This window comes from Rhodamnia argentea, chromosome 2 (assembly GCF_020921035.1).
Source record: "Rhodamnia argentea isolate NSW1041297 chromosome 2, ASM2092103v1, whole genome shotgun sequence".
Classification (NCBI taxonomy): Eukaryota; Viridiplantae; Streptophyta; class Magnoliopsida; order Myrtales; family Myrtaceae; genus Rhodamnia; species Rhodamnia argentea.
In genome coordinates, this window is record NC_063151.1 from 21,834,308 (window position 1) to 21,851,961 (window position 17,654).

General features: G+C 39.5%; 3 protein-coding genes across 3 annotated transcripts; 1 reads left to right on the forward strand and 2 right to left on the reverse strand.

The window, feature by feature from the left end:
• Positions 1 to 1,896: 1,896 nt before the first annotated feature.
• Positions 1,897 to 4,189, reverse strand: LOC115751439. The gene is made up of 3 exons (XM_030689354.2): positions 3,979 to 4,189; positions 2,697 to 2,765; positions 1,897 to 2,195 (listed from the first exon to the last, which is right to left on the reverse strand). The coding sequence occupies exons 1-3, from the start codon at positions 4,141 to 4,143 to the stop codon at positions 2,001 to 2,003; spliced, it is 429 nt and encodes a 142-aa protein (XP_030545214.1). The 5' UTR covers positions 4,144 to 4,189; the 3' UTR covers positions 1,897 to 2,000.
• Positions 4,190 to 4,273: 84 nt separating this feature from the next.
• Positions 4,274 to 6,805, forward strand: LOC115751440 (selenoprotein K). Its single transcript, XM_030689355.2, has 4 exons — positions 4,274 to 4,415; positions 6,108 to 6,211; positions 6,312 to 6,462; positions 6,562 to 6,805. Exons 1-4 carry the CDS (start codon positions 4,397 to 4,399, stop codon positions 6,594 to 6,596), a joined length of 309 nt encoding a protein of 102 aa, XP_030545215.1. The 5' UTR covers positions 4,274 to 4,396; the 3' UTR covers positions 6,597 to 6,805.
• A 3,634-nt stretch (positions 6,806 to 10,439) lies between these two features.
• LOC115751435 (protein disulfide-isomerase-like) lies at positions 10,440 to 15,695 on the reverse strand. The gene is made up of 11 exons (XM_030689346.2): positions 15,410 to 15,695; positions 14,379 to 14,409; positions 13,995 to 14,282; positions 13,724 to 13,912; positions 13,514 to 13,639; positions 12,707 to 12,844; positions 12,489 to 12,608; positions 12,216 to 12,333; positions 11,885 to 11,997; positions 10,945 to 11,160; positions 10,440 to 10,713 (listed from the first exon to the last, which is right to left on the reverse strand). The coding sequence occupies exons 1-10, from the start codon at positions 15,586 to 15,588 to the stop codon at positions 10,951 to 10,953; spliced, it is 1,512 nt and encodes a 503-aa protein (XP_030545206.1). The 5' UTR covers positions 15,589 to 15,695; the 3' UTR covers positions 10,440 to 10,713; positions 10,945 to 10,950.
• Positions 15,696 to 17,654: the final 1,959 nt, after the last annotated feature.

Sequence of the window (17,654 nt, forward strand, 5' to 3'; positions counted from 1 at the left end):
TCGCATATTGCTGATTTGTTCTTTCGTGAGGTTGTGCGTTTGCATGGCATGCCTAGGTCCATTGTTTCTGATCGAGATACTAAATTTCTTAGCTACTTTTGGAAGACATTGTGGAAGAAGTTAGGTACACGGCTTTTATTTTCGACTACTTGTCATCCACAAACCGATGGTCAAACCGAAGTAGTTAATAGGACTTTAGGGACTTTATTGCGTGCTATCATTAAAAAGAATATTAAGTCTTGGGAAGACTGTTTACCTCATGTTGAGTTTGCTTATAACGAGAGCGTGCATTCCGCTACTAAATTCACACCGTTTGAGGTTGTCTATGGTTTTAACCCATTAACTCCGTTAGATTTAACCCCTTTGCCTGTTGATGAGCGTGTGGATTTAGATGGTGCTAAGAAAGCTGAATTTGTGAAGACTTTGCATGAAAAGACGCGACTGAATATTGAGCACAAGACAGAGCAATATGCAAAGCAAGCCAACAAAGGGCGCAAGAAGGTAGTGTTTGAGCCCGGTGATTGGGTCCGGGTTCATATGCGCACGGAGCGTTTTCCCGAACAACGACGTTCTAAGTTGTTACCGCGAGGGGATGGACCATTCATGGTGTTGGAGAGAGTCAACGATAATGCCTACAAGCTTGATCTTCCAGGTGAGTATGGTATTAGTGCTACTTTTAATGTTTCTGACTTGACTCTTTTTGATGCAAGCGATGATTTGAGGGCAAATCCTTTGCACGGGGGAGGGAATGATGTGGACATCGAGCCCTATCGAGGAGGAGGTGCTAGGGATCCATTATCCTATCCGCTAGGCCCCATCACTCGAGCCGAGCAAAGGAATTCAAGCAAGGCTGTCGGCGTCATGGTTCAAGATCTTTGGAATAGAGAAAATATGGATTCGAGACTTAAAGATTTCAAGCTCCTTGGCGCAACAATATCACTTTTTGGTTACAATGACTTCGGGACGCTTGGAAACGAGCCATCGATCAATACTCACTACTTTAGTAGTGATTGACGACGTTTTTTAGCGTTTCGGAATCATTTAGATGGACTTTTAGGCCTTTTTCTATTTTTAGGCGAATTTTCATTAATTAAGGATATTTTTGTAATTTTGCCTTATTAGGGTTAGCACCCTATATAAGGAAGCTTATAAGTTTCTGATAACGCAACTTTTTATTCAGAATATTATACAGAGAGGTTTTCTTCTTTGAGTTCTCTTGAAGACTAGATCTTATCAAGGTTTCCTTGTGGCGATCGAATTCAACTTATCGAGCAAGATCGCGAATTCTCTTGTTCGTGGCGTTATAGCGTTGATTGGTTGACACGGGTTCGTCAACAGGTCGTGTTCATACCGAGATTACCAATCACAGGTTCGATTGGGGGTTGAGGTTAGCAAATTCGCAACTCATAGATCTTCGTAGAACGATCAACTTCCGCAACGATTCCACATCAGTTCCACGTTCGAAGCTAGCAACCAAGTACTAGTACTATGCTCAGAGTTTTGTCTTCAATGAAGGAAGATCACCTTCCGGATCGTGAAGAGGAATTACTGAGGAACCTTAAACGAAAATATGTTCGACAAATTGAACAAAAACAGAAGAGCTTGAGGATCTAATTGAATGGAAAAGGGCTCGGGGACAAAATTGAACAAACGAAAAAAAGTTCAAACAGGCTCGTAATGATAAACTGTGCATGCAAGATCAACTTCAGAGGGGAAACGAAAAATAAGTACAAACAATAAAGCACGACTAATGAAACATCAATAGCAAACTAAGAATTTTCTCCAACGGATTGAAATATGAAATAATTTCTTTATAGTCTGAGTAGTGGTTTAGGTGATTGGAAGTGTTCTTACAGGAAAAGTTCATCGGAAGTCCTAAACCTTGGGTAAGATATCTAATCCATTCCAAGGACTCCAAGGAGACAGTAGGATAAAATTCCACAATCAGCACAGCCAACGAATCTGGTGAAACTCACCACAGTTGCTCCCACATACACAGGTTACTTGACATGTTCACTGCCAATAGAAGGCCTTCCATCACCAACGGAAGACATGGTGATGGCCTTCACCGCTGCCACAGCCGAATCTCCCCTTTTAACAATTTTCTCAAGCTCTTCAACCTTTTCTAACAGCAATCTGGCACTCCCGTGGGTTGATTGGACCAACTTATTAGCCACTTCCAGAGAACTGCACAGCTGGAAATTTTTATGCTAAGTAAGAACATGAAAATGCCAAATTAACTGAAATAGCTAAAAAAACCCAAGTTCACGGGAATGGATGTTAGAAAATAGACTGACAGTGAAGAGAAATAACAAGCACCAAGACGATGGACAAGAGAAGGAAAATTACACTTTTCCTAGAGGCATCATTTTATGCAATAGAGAGATGTCTCAATTACGTCAAGCCCCCTAAATATTTCGATTTGTTGAACCTGTATTGAATGGAACCATCCACATATAGAGAAAATAACAGAGGATGGGCAGGAAAATGTCAAGGAAATATGCAACGAAGCAAGCATAGTTAGCCAAACTCTCCTAATGAGCTCCGAAGTAACCTCAAAGGAACGGAAAAACAGAGAATTAACTAATGCTCATAGACTAACTCCAGTACGGTTTTGCACCAATAAACTGAAAGCAGGCTAATTGGTAATGCAGATCAACGAATCATTTCTTAGCCAAGGAACATAACATAATCACCTTTAATGTTAGGGCAGTCCATGAGTGGTCTCCTCTTGCAAGCGCCTCATTCAAACTGTCATAGTTTTCCTACATGATAACAAGTGGCATCAGTAATTCAAATCATTGGTAGAGTCAGCTTTCAAACTAGCAAATACGCAAGGCAGAATGGCACGGTACAATGATGTTTGATTTGAAACAAGGTTCCTGTAAGTTCACGTCATATCTAGGACATTGTTGTTATAGGCTGATGCAGGTAAACAAGGGGTAATAATTATTCAGTCGGGCCAGATGATTTAAACTAGAAGTTGCATTCAATGACTTAAAGCCAAGTGCTCTATCATTAAGATTCAGGACATGAAGAGGATATCAAGCAATTTATGTAAGTTGATATAAAATGCAGGGACAAAGCAGAGGACAACAACAAGCAGATGTTTAACTGACGCAGCCTTTCATGTTCATCAAGTAATTTACGGGTGTCCCCTGCACTTCGGGGTCTGGCAGGTAGTTGATGTGCGAGGAACAAAGACAGTACTCCGAAATTCTAATGCAGTTTGATTAGGAATGATAGAAAATCGTTTAAATCAAAATACTACAGGACCATACAATCTCTCCATTATCTATCTCCATGTAAGAAGCCTCATTCACATAAAAATAGCAGCCGAGGAGGCAAAACCCAATCTGCCGTAAGAGTTCACGACTTATCTGAGTCATAGACATCAGTGATTACTACAACAATCATGGACAAAGATCAGCACATTCCAGAGGGTTTCAGAGCTGTAATTGCAAACTTAGAGAGACATGGATGTCACTCAAGATATCACCCTAATCCATGGATTTCACTTAAATTACTTGCATTACCACTTTCAAACTGCGATTTATAACCCCTCGATGCACCATCTCTGAAGCCCGCAAAATCCTAGCCCTATACCAGCAATACAGATGAAAAGACTAGAATTTTCCTAAATCTACCATGAAAAAACCGCGCCGAAGATCAGAACCAATGAGAATTCCAATTTTCATTCACTTTCTTCAAGGTAATGGAGGTTAATCAGATAAAAATAATCCTCAATTACTCGAATTTCCACTCTGAAACCATAATTCGACTAGACGAAAAGCCCCCGCACATCTTCAGCACCGCAAGATCATCAGCAAGCTCTAAGTGTTGACCCATGCTCATTGTGCATCTTCCTTCCCAAGTCCAAACTCACCAATCGCCATAACCTAAGGCTACAACAATGTCTGGCTTCGCGAAGAGAAGAATAGCCAATTAGGAAGAGAGATCCTTCAGCATTAGAGAAACCTGGAAGAGCTTGGGGAGGTCCGACGGCCGAGAGGTGCTTGAGCTGAACTCAGAGAGCGAAGAAGACGGAGATGGCGGGAGAGACTCGGGAGGAGCAACATCTTCTCCGACGTCGCTGAGCAGATCTCCGATGCAAAGAAGCGGACCGCCGGTTGCTCGAATCATCTCCGATGCACTCTCTCTCTCTCTCTCTCTCCCCACTTCGCAATCTTCGTGATTTAGTTCGGCCCGCAGCTCTTTGGCCCATTGGGCTCTTTAAAAGTACAGGCCGACCCAGCCCAAATCTGGCCCGGCCTGCCCACTGAATACCCCTGGATTCGTTGATCTGTTCCCAAAGTCCGAACCAATTGACTCTATAAAGGCTTCTTCTCTGTGCTTCGAGACGACCAGAGAAGTCCTCGAATCGGTGATTTCGCCAATGGCGTACGTTGAGCGAGGTAAGCAATTGCTGAATTGCGCTATACAAACCGGCCCTTTTAGCTTTCGATTTTCCCTTTTGCTCATCGATTTGTTTTGATTTGATCGAGAATTGATATCTACGATCGCGCGATGATAGCGATTGGGCGTTCGATTAACCTGTTGCGGCTGAGTATTCTAGGTTCTTGAAGACGTCTGTTGAATATGAATTCGTGAATTGGTGAAAAAGTTGCTTCGTTTTCGTCATTTGAGTTCATTCTGGGGAACGATCCATTCGTTGTGATTATAGCTGAGTCAACTGTTGAATTGACTTGGCTTACATCTAAATCTATTCAATGTTCTGATCAACTGGCTCAGATTGTTTTGATCTTGCTTCTCCCCCAAATTGAGGTGTGATGGTTGACCGTTCAGTTTGCTCATGTGCGTGTCATGGAATTGAGAGTTTTTGCTAGGTTCAAACTATTCGATTCTATTGAAAGTACCTGTAAGCCTCTGAAAATCTGGCTTCCAGTGGCGTATACCTAGGAAGTGCACAATTCATTTTGCTACCCTGGTTGTTCCTCTTGTCAAAATTGTCTTTGGCATTAGATCCAAGATTCCTGGACGTGTATGCTGCCGAGCAGTTCATTATTGTTTCCTTGACTCCTTTGGCCTGAAAATTGAATAATCAATCGACACCCCGAGAATTGAGATTCTATTATGCCGTGTATTGCCACATAAGCTCATTCATTACCTTGGTCTCTTTGGGCGTACCACCAAAGTGAGCTATTCTGCATTCGTGGACACCTAGGAAAGGTGCTTCTGATGAGTGATAATTTAGTCTTATCCCACTGCACTAGAAACTGCTGAATAAGTTGTTATATTGGCGTGCTAACCTGAAGGAGCCCGATGTACTTCAAGGGTTGTATGACTTAGGACATTTGTTCTTGTTGTCTGCATTATACATTCTTCTTGAGTTCTGAGTTTCTTCTGTTAGCCCCTTTTTTTTCTATGGTGCTGCAATTATTACATTTCAAGTTTCTGTATTTTTTGTCCAATCTCAGTGCAGCATGTCGGACTTCTGCTTGATGCCACTGAGTTTATTTTCTGTTCATTAAAAAATCATAATAATGATTAAGTTTCCCGAGCAGTGAGTCAAAGCACCCTCATCTATACTAAAGAATAAACTCGTAGAAGTTCAATATCTTTTAATAGATGCTTGTAGGGATATGAAATCTTCAGTAAGAACATGGGAAGATGATGAAATAAGACCTATATTGCCATTTACTCGAGGGTGTTTTAACTGTTTTTTAATAAATTACTTGGTTTCATAATAAAATTACCATGTCTTGTTGTTCATGTGAGATATATTACATATCTTGTATTCCAAGCCTTTCCTCTATATCGAAAGATGTTTCCTTCTTGAGTTATTGTGCTTGGATCGGTTCATAACAGCACAACAATGAGAAGTGCTTAACGTACTTAGTTATATCACTTTTTGTGAATTTACAATCTTCTGTTATCTGAGTTTTCATTACAACATTCTTTGGGCCACCTTGCTTTCCTTATTGTCATTGAGTTGCTCTATGACAATACTTCTACCATTTAGTGCCCCGATTACACTGTTTGAAATCTGTAAGAATGGAAGCTAGAGCTAGATTAGGATGAAGAACTTATCATATCAATAAATTTAGTTAGATATATCATGGCAATGGTGTTTTATGGACTTGCAGGTGTGGTGAAATCCAAGAGATCAATATGGCGACTTAAAACTATCACAGACTTATTCTGGGCAATTGTGAATTTCATAGGCGTGTTTTTCACTACAATGTTTTCGGTAAGGCGATCACTGTCGTGGTTGCTTCTTTGGAAGTAGGCACTAGCAACTTGTTATCGTCTTAATAATTTGCCTGTTGTTTCTATTTTGTGTGAAATAGATGCAAAAGTCCGATGCTTATAGGAAAGGCTCCGGTTCTGGCAAGAAATGGGATGGTGGTGGCGGCCCGGGAGGTTCCGGAAGGGGTCCATACGGTGGGGGTCCTCGTGGCCCACCACGCGGATTGGATAATGTCCGCGGAATTGACCACAGTGAGTTCGATACCATTCTCATGAGTGGTAATGATAATTACTTTCAGAAGGTTTTCTTCAGTTTCTATATACTTAACTAGTAATTTGTCTTTTGACTAGGTTCGTTGCCTGCCTGTGGCTCTTGCTGTGGTTGAGGGTATTATCCTCCTGCTTTCAGAAGCATTGAAGTGTCTATGATGCCTATATTTGAAAGGACAAAGTCTCAATTTACTCGTGTGTGTACTTTAGCATCAGTCCTGGATCGCATTAATGCTAGTAAAAACTTCTAAGAGGACAGGAATTGGTACTTGGGAGATTATCTTTCTTATGAGCATATAATGGTTCGAAAGTTTGTTGAGTGTTTTTTTCTAAATTGCACTTAATTGGTCTAATTATGGTATGCTGCACTCTCATCACTTGTTCTGTTAGTTCTTTGGAACAGACGGGAAAGACTAATCATCTATCATAGTGTTAATCGAACAAAAGGATCGACGGTGAGATTCCGATGTCCTGAAATCTTTTTCCTCTTTGGCGGGCAGCTTCATTCATAACTAGCAATAACTTGTGAAGGAACAGCGTTGGAAGTAGCATCCCTATGTTCTGCTAGCAATGAGTTTTTAGTACCAACGGTTCTGCACTTTGATGTTGGTTTGGAAATTATATTTGATAGGATATCTACATAATAAATCGCACACTCATCTAACAATTTAAGTTTTTAGAACAGTCTTCCTATACAAATCTCACGTGGTATTAGAGTTAGTGCTATCACTTTTCACCTTGCAACTTGCACGTGAAATGAGTAGTGAAGTATCGTCCCACATCCCTTGACAATGAATTTTAAATACTTTTTTATATTCACGTGTTTTTTGTTTACCTGTTAGTGTAAGCTTTTGGGATAATTGGTCGTTATTTCACAAAATCTCACGCCATCGTAAATCCATCATGTATGACAGGTCTTCTTTGCTGCATCCTAAACATATACATGGACTACTTTCCTCAATATTAACTACTAAGTTCAAGGAAAAGAATACCAATTGTTCCATGTAGCACATGGCATATTGGGTAAGAACGGGGAAATGTCTCCTTAGTGAACTTTTCTTCTTTCACATAGATGTGTTCATATACGATGCATTACAAAAAACCAATTTATGACTGATTGATTTGCTTTTTTTTTTTTTTTTTGGCCAAATTGACCAATCGAGACCAAACGAAGTTCGTCCATTTTGTAGTTTTTATACTAAAACCAAATTTGAAAACCAATCGATGCCCACGCCCTGCGCCCATACAATCCGTTCTGAAGCGAGAAAATTTTTTCAGCTATTTTTCTTTCGGAAGATCTGGTGTAGTAGTTGATAAATCAACTAGTTGTTTATTCAGCACTGAGCAAGTGAATACTAGAGATGTATTTATTTCGTAAAAAATAAATAATTTGAAAAATATTTTTTTTAAAGTAATCATTTGCATTGTTTACGAAAATGAATAAAAAAATATCTCCATTGTTTATAAAAATATTTAGATATAAATTATTATTATTAATGAAAAAATTTCGTCGAAAATTATTTCAAGCAACACGAATGATTATTTTTTAGAAAATCATTTTTTTTCGTAAAACAAATACGACATAAATTTTATTTGATGCTTGCATCGGTTGTCCGTGATTGTAGGTCTCACATTGACTTGGCGACTCTCCTTTGTCTCGCCGCAAATCATGCTGGTCGTGTCCATGGTTGAAAACACGAAGCAGAGGACCCCTTTCGAACGAGTCACATGCATTATCATAAGATGAGTCCAACTCACAAACAGAACATACAAAGACAATTAAAGCTTTTTCACCATTTATTGTGCATTCTTAAACAAATTCCTTTTTCCCTTTTTGCTAAGGCACAAGTATAACCTTTCTCTAGCAAGGGATATCATAAGCCAGCCGTCTAAGTAGAAGAGGTGAGTGTGGGCTGGGTGGATACGTTCCGAACTTAGACCCCGAAACCGACATAGTATTACTGGTTTCAAATTTTTGAAATTTGAAACCTATCTTATTTTTTCAATCCTATTTTAGAGTCTACTCGAGAACCTATTTTTTTTTTTTTTTATTTCATTTTTTCCAACAAAATAATATGAATAGTAATGAAAGTATTTAAAGTAAAAGATAAATAATAAAACTTAGTATCCACCAAAAGCAACAATCCCTAATATAAGCAATAGAAATTACAATCCACCAAAAACAGAAAAAGTGAGGCTAGATTTTTTTTATTAACAATAACTGAAAACCGATCCCAAAACCGGTCTGGTTCCTAGATACTTGGAATCGAGAACTGGCCCAATTTCAACTGGTTCCCGAACCGATTTGAATGAGAATCGATTTTCGGACCTATTTTTCGGATGGTCCGATCCGGATTCCAAATAAATACGATCCGGTTGCACACTCCTAGGAAGCATCGCCATGTCATGTGCTGATGTGGCACGCATGTGACGATGTCAAAGCTTATCAAAAATGGACGCGCGCTAATTTAAAGTCGATTCATTTAAATAAAGATAATACTTAAGATTTGTAAGGGTTTGCAACGGAAAGCAAATTAATTGCATTGCAGCTCAAATAAGTGCCTTCAAAATTGAAATGGTGGCCAATTCACTCGTCTTCTTCTGCACTCTTTCGCTCTTTTGCGTTTGGAAACTTCGTCAAGGAAAAATCTCCACCAGAGAGGTGAGAGGCTCCAGTTCACGCTGCCACCTGGTTCAGTTGGAGGTTTTCTCTATTCTTGTTCGTTTGTGAAAGAAAAGTCTCCATTAGAGAGGTGGGCGTGCGAAGAAGAAGAAAAAGAAGAAGAAAACTGGGAGAAAAGAAAGAATTGGGGAGAAGTTGTGAAACTACAAAATTTCCAAACGTAAAAGAGTGAAACAGTGGAGAAGACGACTCCATTAGGTGCCGTGCCGTGCCAATCAGAGCTTCCCACCTTTAATGGAGATTTTTCCTTGACAAAGTTTCCAAACATCCTAGACTGAAAGAGTGGACGAGACAATAGCTGCCATTTTCAATTTTGAAGGCATTCATTAAAGTTGCCAATGGTGCTTTCTTGCGTGGTGTTACAGTACCACAAAACCCTATAAAGTTACTACTGAAATTCAGATCAAGAGACCAGTTTGAATCTCATTTTGGTAAACTCAAGTGGATTTGGGGCTCGATCAGTGGGCCTTAATTAGGTAAAATCATATTAACCATCTAGGAAGATATCTCATTTAAATCAAGTCATTTCATTCTGGAATCCATCCGCTAATTGCAGGAAAGATCAGAAGGGTTCGGGTAAAAACAAGCAAAAGCAGACCCACAAGTGAAAAGGAGATCGACCAATAAGTAAGGGTGAGCATGATTCTAGAATAGAATCAAAAATCTGAAACCGGAACCCGTAGGATCCTGTCTAATTCCATGTTCCAAGATATGCATGGTAAGTTCCAGGTTCTAAAAATTAAAGATCCTGTCACAATGGATAAGTTCCAGGTTCCACTACCTAGAACTTGAAACCTGGATTATAAATCCTAAAATAAATTTATATATTTTCCTTGATATATATTTTTGCACGATCCCATAATGTTCTACGGCATCCAATTATGAATGTATAATCTGGAGCCAAACAAATTTTTAGGTTTCAAGTTCCAAAAACATGATAAAAGTGTTCCAATAGATTGGTTTCGGGTTCTAAATATAACTTATACGGAATCTAAAATTACTCACTTCTACTTTCTCTTATATGTTATAGCGTTCACTCTCATTTTGCTTAACTAAAAATGAAAAAATAAAAGAAATTGATAGGTTCTCGGGTACCCCTTAACCAACCCTAGAACCTGTGATAGGGTAGGTTCCAAGTTCCAAAATATGACGGGTAAGTTATAAGTTCCAAAAAATAAGAAACCCGTTCCGACGAGTAGGTTCCAGGTTCCAAGTAGAATCAGTAAGGAACCCGGAACCGCTCACCCCTACCAACGAGGCACCAGAAAAAAATTTCGAACCGCAAACGACTTCTAAAATTTAAAACAGAATGGATATCTCGAACTGTCGCCGGAGAGATACATAATAGATTTAAACAAAACGAGACCTAAATGTAAAGAGCTAAGTTACTCTACAACCCCAAAAACCCAATTCCCTCTTTTATTAAGAGAACGATAAAAAGTTCAAAGGAAGGAGAGGGGAGGGCAAAGGGGGTCGGGGACACGACGATTTCTCATGTATTACAGCATGAAAACCTGTATGCAGCTGTGTACGCCAGTAAGCAAAACTTCCTGCGAAAAAGGGGAAAAGATCACAATGAATTTCCAATTGTTTGAAGAAATTAAGAGGGATAGTGAAGATCAATGCGCATATCAACAGATTGGATTATCACATAACAAACAATTCATTTTCAGCATGCACGAGCCCTCATCCGCCAAGCATGAAGGATACTGCATGCAAGCTCACCGCAAACAAACATGAGGGATATGACGTGCGCTAGGAAAAATTGACCAGCCAAGTACCTTCATCTAGAGCTCATCTTTGCCTGTGACTTTCTCTTCTTCACCCGTGGCTTTCTCTTCTGCTTTATCACGGTTCTTCTCAATGAAATCTATTATATCTTCCTTTGTCCTATCGCCATCATACGGCACCACCTTCCCACTTGCTGACCTAAAGTAAATAGTTGGGTACCCCTTGACATCGAAGGTGTCACCTGGGACATCATTCGCGGTTGCGTCCTGAAAAGGAAAGCATAATATTGGCACAGACATGGTTGAACCCAAATACTATTGTTGCACAAGGGCATGGCCTCTTTCTCTCTCTCTCTCACACTCCCACACAGACAAACTAGTTGAACAAATCCCATCATAACTATTAAAATGGCAGAACCAAAAGATGGGTCACAAGAACAAGATAAATTGTTAATGGATCATCTGAGACGGGGATATAGCCCTCAAATTTTCAGGAAGATCATTATCTTTAACCCTTGGCAAGTCAGGTGGAAAACAAAGAGAGAACATGAAGTAGCACTCTAGAAGCACACATGGAGGAGGATTAGTGTATTCAACTAAACAAGTGACGCATCAAGGCAGACAATAAAGGAGAAAAACAGTATTTCATATACCAGTACAAGTGCGTCACGTGAAGCATATTTTATCCAGAGAATTTACCCACTACATTAGGATAACTCTTTGCCTTCTCCAAAGAGGGGGAAAAAACATGAAAGCATAGGTCTCTATGTTCATCATTTGCGCCTTTCTATGATTCAATCACGCATTTTTCTATGATTCAATCACACGTTTTTCCCCAAACACAATCAAGTATCAACCCCCCACACCAAAAGTGCTTTTATAGGTACTCAAACAACAAACACAAACATCACTCAGGCAGTTTTGAAAAGGCTAGATCACCGTTGCTGCGATTCAGGAAAATTATCAACCAGCTTTGAGCAGGAATACTTACAAACTTGGCAATAATAACATTAGCATCACTTCCGAAAGAAAGTGCAACTTCATCCAATATAGGAGCCAATTTTTTGCAATGTCCACACCAAGGAGCATAAAACTCCAGGAGAACTGTAGAAAAGTTTTCCAGCATGTTAGTTGGAAGTCATCTAACACTGAGTCAGGAATGCAATTAAACAGGACAGATCATATCATACTGCCAGTATACTTGTCATGAAAAAGCCAATAGATATCAAATCGATACAAAGGATATATCAATAAATAGAAGATCCCAAAGCTCAATATACTTGCAGATGACACAAAACAACACAAAGCATAACGCTATGTACCATTTTTGTCAGAGTTCATCACCATCTCCTGCAGGCTCTCAGCTACAACTACTTTCACAGGCTCACTGTTATCTTGGGGTATGGGTTCAGACTTCCTGTACTGTGGGACTTTGCCTTCCTGCAATTAACATAACAACATTAGATCAAAACTGACAATGTGCTTTGGAATCTTTCAAAGTGTAAAAGTTCTAATTTACATGTTGTATGAGACTGTGAGTGTGTGGACGTCTCCCAAGTGTTGTGAGGGACAGAAGCATAAGAGATAAATGCAACCTTGTACTCTTTCACCCAAGGAGCAATATCATCAGGTTGCAGGTTTGGTTTCAAATACTTTTGCCCATCATTTGTCTGTACTACAATAAGAGGCACTTGGTCCTCCTTGAGTCCAAAATACTGCACATAAACATTAAACATCAATTTTTCATCTGCCTAAGAATAACCAAAAGCACAGCTTCAGATGAAGAACTCAAAATGAACAGAAAAACACTAACCTGGAAAGCACCTTGACTAGCATCCAGATCTCCCATCAGAAAGCTGATGCCCTGTCCTTTATATTGCTCAGCAACATCGCGGTATTTTGAGGTAAAAGATTCAGCTACTTCAGTGCTAAAATTCATAAACAACATTGCCTATGCAATGCAAATGGAGTTGTCAGATATTATCCATAAAACCAAATAAGGAATAACAGACAAATCTGAACTATTCAAGAGCGATTTACTGAGTAGAACAGAAATTGTTCTTGAAATTTAAAAACCATGCCCTCAATTAAAAAATCAAGGATCAAATAACAACATGTGCAGAACAGTCTCACAATTTAAATTACAGATAGACACTTAAGAAAGCATATTGAGCTTCAAAAGAGGATTACAGATAGACACTTAAGAAAGCATATTGCAACAGAAGGGGGAAAAAAAATCATTCAGCAGAAAAGGTTTGCAAATTATTTGATCATTAAAAAAGAACCTAAAACCAACCAAAGATAGTAACAATCGATGCTCTCGTGCATGCAAAGAACTACCTAAAATTATGTCAACAAAAAGATTTGACACATTGCACAACTGAAATACCCTACAGTACAAGCATGTATCCAAACAATAGGTGCAATCCACATTTTATAGTTAGAGATAATTAGCTACACTTACAAGGTCCAAACATAGCATCATACTATCACCTGAACCATCCACCCAAGAATATTGCAAACAATTTTCATCAATGAATCAATCAACAACATGAAGATCCACAAATCAAACAGAAGTAGCAAGTGTAAAAGTATAAAATAACAGCTTGCTACAATCTACCTTAGCATTATCGCTATTAAAAAACTTGATCACAAAAGGGTGGTTGCTTGGGTCACTGTCAAAGATAGTGACAAGAGGCACACTGGATTTTTCAACGAACTTCTCCAGAGCATCCACATGGAAATCCTGTAATATGTTTGTCCACTTATTAGGTGCGCCATGAATACGTGAAAAGCAGGAAAAGATACTTATATCCTAAAACAGAAGTACCTGTAAATCAACAAAGAGTTCGTCAAATGGCTTAAAGAGCCTAACAGCAGGTCCAGCAACTGATGACTCTCCCCGTGGAAGCAGTTTGGCATCCAAAGTGTGACCAAACTCATAGTCAGAGCGCAAGTTCTCAGCTAAAGCAGTGAAATTCTCATACTCTTCACCAGAAAACTTTGGGAATATCCCAACCTGTGAGTATAGGCCACAATAGCATAAAATTAGACATAGGAGGGAAGTCGTCAAAATAGAAAACCCAAGGCAGAGCACTTACAATCACTATCTTTTTATCTCCTATCAGAGTGCTGGCATCTTCAACAGATTTTATTTCGGCAGAAGGAGGACCGCTTTGTTTCTTCAAGTATGCAACAATACCATCCGCATCACGGGGACCTTTGAACTCTTGAATACTCTTCCCCCCGTTTCTCAAGATTTTAAGTGTGGGAAAACCCTTGATGTCATATTCGCTAGCAAGCTCCTTGTTTGCTTCTTCATTAGCATCAATTTTGGCCAGAGCTATGGGAGGGTCATGACTGCTCAATATGGATGCAGCTTTCTCATACTGCAAATAGAACACTGGCATTGTCACTGACCGAACACATATAACGATCTAAAGAATTACACCGAGTGTTTAACGGGATCCATGAAATCTTATTACCTCGGGTGCAAGCTTCTTACAATGACCACACCTGAAACAGGTATAAAAAGTTACTCAAAATCCCACCAGCAGGTGATTAAAAATGCAAAATGCAAAATGTTTTGCCCGGAAAGATGGAAAAGAGAGACAAAGGGAAACAAACTAGATGGAACAGAATGAAGGTAGGAAAATGCCATCCCTCTTAGCATTAAATTCGGCACAAGAGAATATCCCATTTACCAACCTCCATTCGCCCGGCCCCGCCCCGCCCCTCCCAAAAAGGAAAAAATCAGCTCTATTTCTTATCATGCATGAATGAGCATTCAACATAAATGGGCAGAGTAAATGTTCCTATAAAGAACATTTTCTCACATCATCACCGTTGTCAACAGTATACATTTGCTCCAAAAATGCTAACCAGAACTCGGCAGGGGAGGGGGTTTCAACAGCAACCCAAAATGACTACCAAATCCACATACTAGCTGCAATTAAGTGCAGTCATGATTTTGCAAAACTTCCTCTCGTTAAGTAAGGGCTGATTATGAATTACCAAAGAAGGTCTCAACAATGCATTAACTCCATAGAAAATGCGTAACCGATTTATTTATGGCCGGCCTTGATGGACTTAAAGGATAAACAAATTTCTCGACAATCAGATATTTGCTGGGTCAATCAACAGAATAGAAAGCGAAAAGGATGACTTTGCTGTTTTAGTTTCACACAGCGAGAACACCAGCGAATAAAGCTACGTTTGTTTCATGCATGCAAACAGAGGCAGATAAACTTTGTCTCTGGAAAGGCCTAAAACTTCACATGGATGTTCATGCATACACTCTAATTCGGGCAAAATCTGCGCTAAATATTCGCTTCCAACCAGAAAAGAAGAAGGAAAAAAATCCATCCGTACAATTGTGTACGAAACAGTAAGCAACCAGAAAAACCAGAGATCCGAAGCGGATCGATCATATCAACCCGATTCGAGCAGCCAAAAACACCATAGGACACGCGAAAGAACAAAACGAAGAAGACAAAGGGAGGACGACGGAATTTACCAAGGGGCGTAGAACTCGACGACGATGAAGTCGTGCTTACTGACGGTGTCGGAGAAATTGGAGTGATCCAGGGTCAACACGAACTCCTTGGCCGGCTCGGATTCCTCCTCCGCGGAGATGGCGGTCGCGGCGAGGACGAGGAGAGAGAGGATCAGCCAATTCGCAACCCTAGACGCCATTGTCGCGGGCTTCCAAATCCCCGCGCTGCGAGAAACCGTGGAGGAGATGACGGATTGAGAAGGAAATGGGATTTCGTCTTCGAGTCCGAGAGAGAGAGAGAGAGAGAGAGAGTGTACGGGGGGGGGTTTTAAAGGGGTGTGGTGTGTGGGGTTTTTGGGTTAGGAGAGAACGAGACAAACATGGGACTCGCACGTGACTCGTCCTCGTGTCTCGGTTTGGTATTTTGAGATCTCGCGAGTACGGGATCTCGAGTACTCGCTCTCTGAATGGGCCTAGTTCCACGTGGGAGGCCGTGATTGGTCTGCTCTCGTCACGGCCCTCGGTCGACGCTTTCAGTTTGAGTAAGCGCCGTAAAAGGCAAGTGTAATCCCCGTTCAAATCCAAGAGTTTTGCGTAAGGTAATAAATGCTTGGAAAATTATGGGAAAGATTATCTGAAAAAATCTTGCATTTATTGTAATTAACACAAATTCAGATATATAAATCTTCCAATTATATCAATTTAATCATAAGTATTTTCACATTTTACCGATTGAGTTTATTTAATCAATTTTGACCTCAAATCGCTGACTTAAACGCGTCCATTTTACGTGACACGATATACACTGACATGAATTTTTTTAACAATATTTTATAATTTGTCTTTTTGGAGTTAGGACTAAGGGCCAACCTTTGCCGTAACTAGGCAATAGGTGCGACGCCTTAGCTAGACATGGGCCAAGGGCCATGCACTCTCACTTTGATTGGCAAGAGCATAATGGCACTTACCCTAAACCTTGGCATCGTGGCTCTCATCAGATTTGGGCGAGGGTCGCGACGCCATCACCCCTCGCCAGTAAGGGTCATCGGTCCTTGAATGTGGCCAATGAGGATCAGCTGACGACCTTCACTGGTCCTCAATCCAAAAGAAAAGGTAAAGTAATGGAAAACATTATAAAAATTTAAAAAATTGTTAAAAATTATGCTATTTAGGACAATCAGCATTCATATCAGCGATTTTCGGGCCAAATCTATCGGATGTTGGTAAATTGCGAAATGTTTAAGATTAAATTGATGCCATTAAAAGCTTTATGATAATATTGATGCATATGTAATAGATTGAAGACTTTTTTGTAATTGTCATGAAAATACGAGGACCGATGGTCTCACGCCACGTCATAAATACCGCATACGTGGCGAGGTCCGCAATCCGTTCTTGGAAAATTAGTGATGCCCACATCGAACGTGCGGGGATTGATCCGGCGCAATTGATTGATAACCCTATCGTGAATTTTACTTTTATATATAAATAATATATATTCTATAGAGATTAAATCAAATTAGAAAAACTTTACAGTAACATTTCTAGCTTTTATGATGCGAAAAGTGAAAAGGAGATGCTTGAATTTTTTTTTTTTTTTTGTCTGTCGAAGGAGATGCTTGATTTAAGCATTTTAATTTTGTTAGCTGAAATCATACAAACCTTCTCCACAAAAAGGCAAGAATTTCACCAGGCCCTTTTATCGCTTGATCCAATATTACTCTATATATCTGTAAAATTTCTAGCAAAATTTTTTTTTTTTTTGCTAATATGTGCTTTTAAATGGAACAGACTCATTTGGGACGGTTTTGAAAACCTATTATCCAATTGTAATGCCGTACATTGGAATGCAACGGTGGTTCAAATTCTCAACGTGTGTGACATTTTGTGATAGCATTATCAACTGTTTTAAAATTTTAAATTGTTAGATGAATGCGTAATTTATTATTTAAATATTCTAACACTCACCCTCATGTGCAGGCTCGACTTTAGCCTTAACCTAAGGCATGAAAATATGTAACTAGAGAGGCAAATAAAGATATGAAAGATTCGAATTGATAATTTCCAGTTTTGATACCATGTTTTAATGACGATTATGTGTAGAAGAGGAATACCCAATACTTAATGTGGTTCAGACGACCAACAAAATAATTTAGGGGGGAATCGGAGCGACATTTTTTTTTTTTCTTACGTGTAAACCTAATAATCCATCTGTTATTCTTTATCTCTTAAATTCAAACTTAATTTTCGTCAAATTAGTAGAATT

Excerpts from the sequence above, each read along its gene's own strand:
- LOC115751440 (XM_030689355.2), top strand. Across the intron at positions 6,212-6,311 it reads TTTTCACTACAATGTTTTCG|ATGCAAAAGTCCGATGCTTA; the intron begins GTAAGGCGATCA and ends TGTGTGAAATAG. Across the intron at positions 6,463-6,561 it reads TGTCCGCGGAATTGACCACA|GTTCGTTGCCTGCCTGTGGC; the intron begins GTGAGTTCGATA and ends TCTTTTGACTAG.
- LOC115751435 (XM_030689346.2), bottom strand. The coding sequence starts at position 15,588 with ATGGCGTCTAGGGTTGCGAATTGGCTGATCCTCTCTCTCCTCGTCCTC. Across the intron at positions 14,283-14,378 it reads GTAAGAAGCTTGCACCCGAG|TATGAGAAAGCTGCATCCAT; the intron begins GTAATAAGATTT and ends TTCTATTTGCAG. Across the intron at positions 12,609-12,706 it reads CTAGTCAAGGTGCTTTCCAG|TATTTTGGACTCAAGGAGGA; the intron begins GTTAGTGTTTTT and ends GTTTATGTGCAG.
- LOC115751439 (XM_030689354.2), bottom strand. The coding sequence starts at position 4,143 with ATGATTCGAGCAACCGGCGGTCCGCTTCTTTGCATCGGAGATCTGCTC. Across the intron at positions 2,766-3,978 it reads ACCTCCCCAAGCTCTTCCAG|GAAAACTATGACAGTTTGAA; the intron begins GTTTCTCTAATG and ends GTTATCATGTAG. Across the intron at positions 2,196-2,696 it reads GGACTGCCCTAACATTAAAG|CTGTGCAGTTCTCTGGAAGT; the intron begins GTGATTATGTTA and ends AAAAATTTCCAG.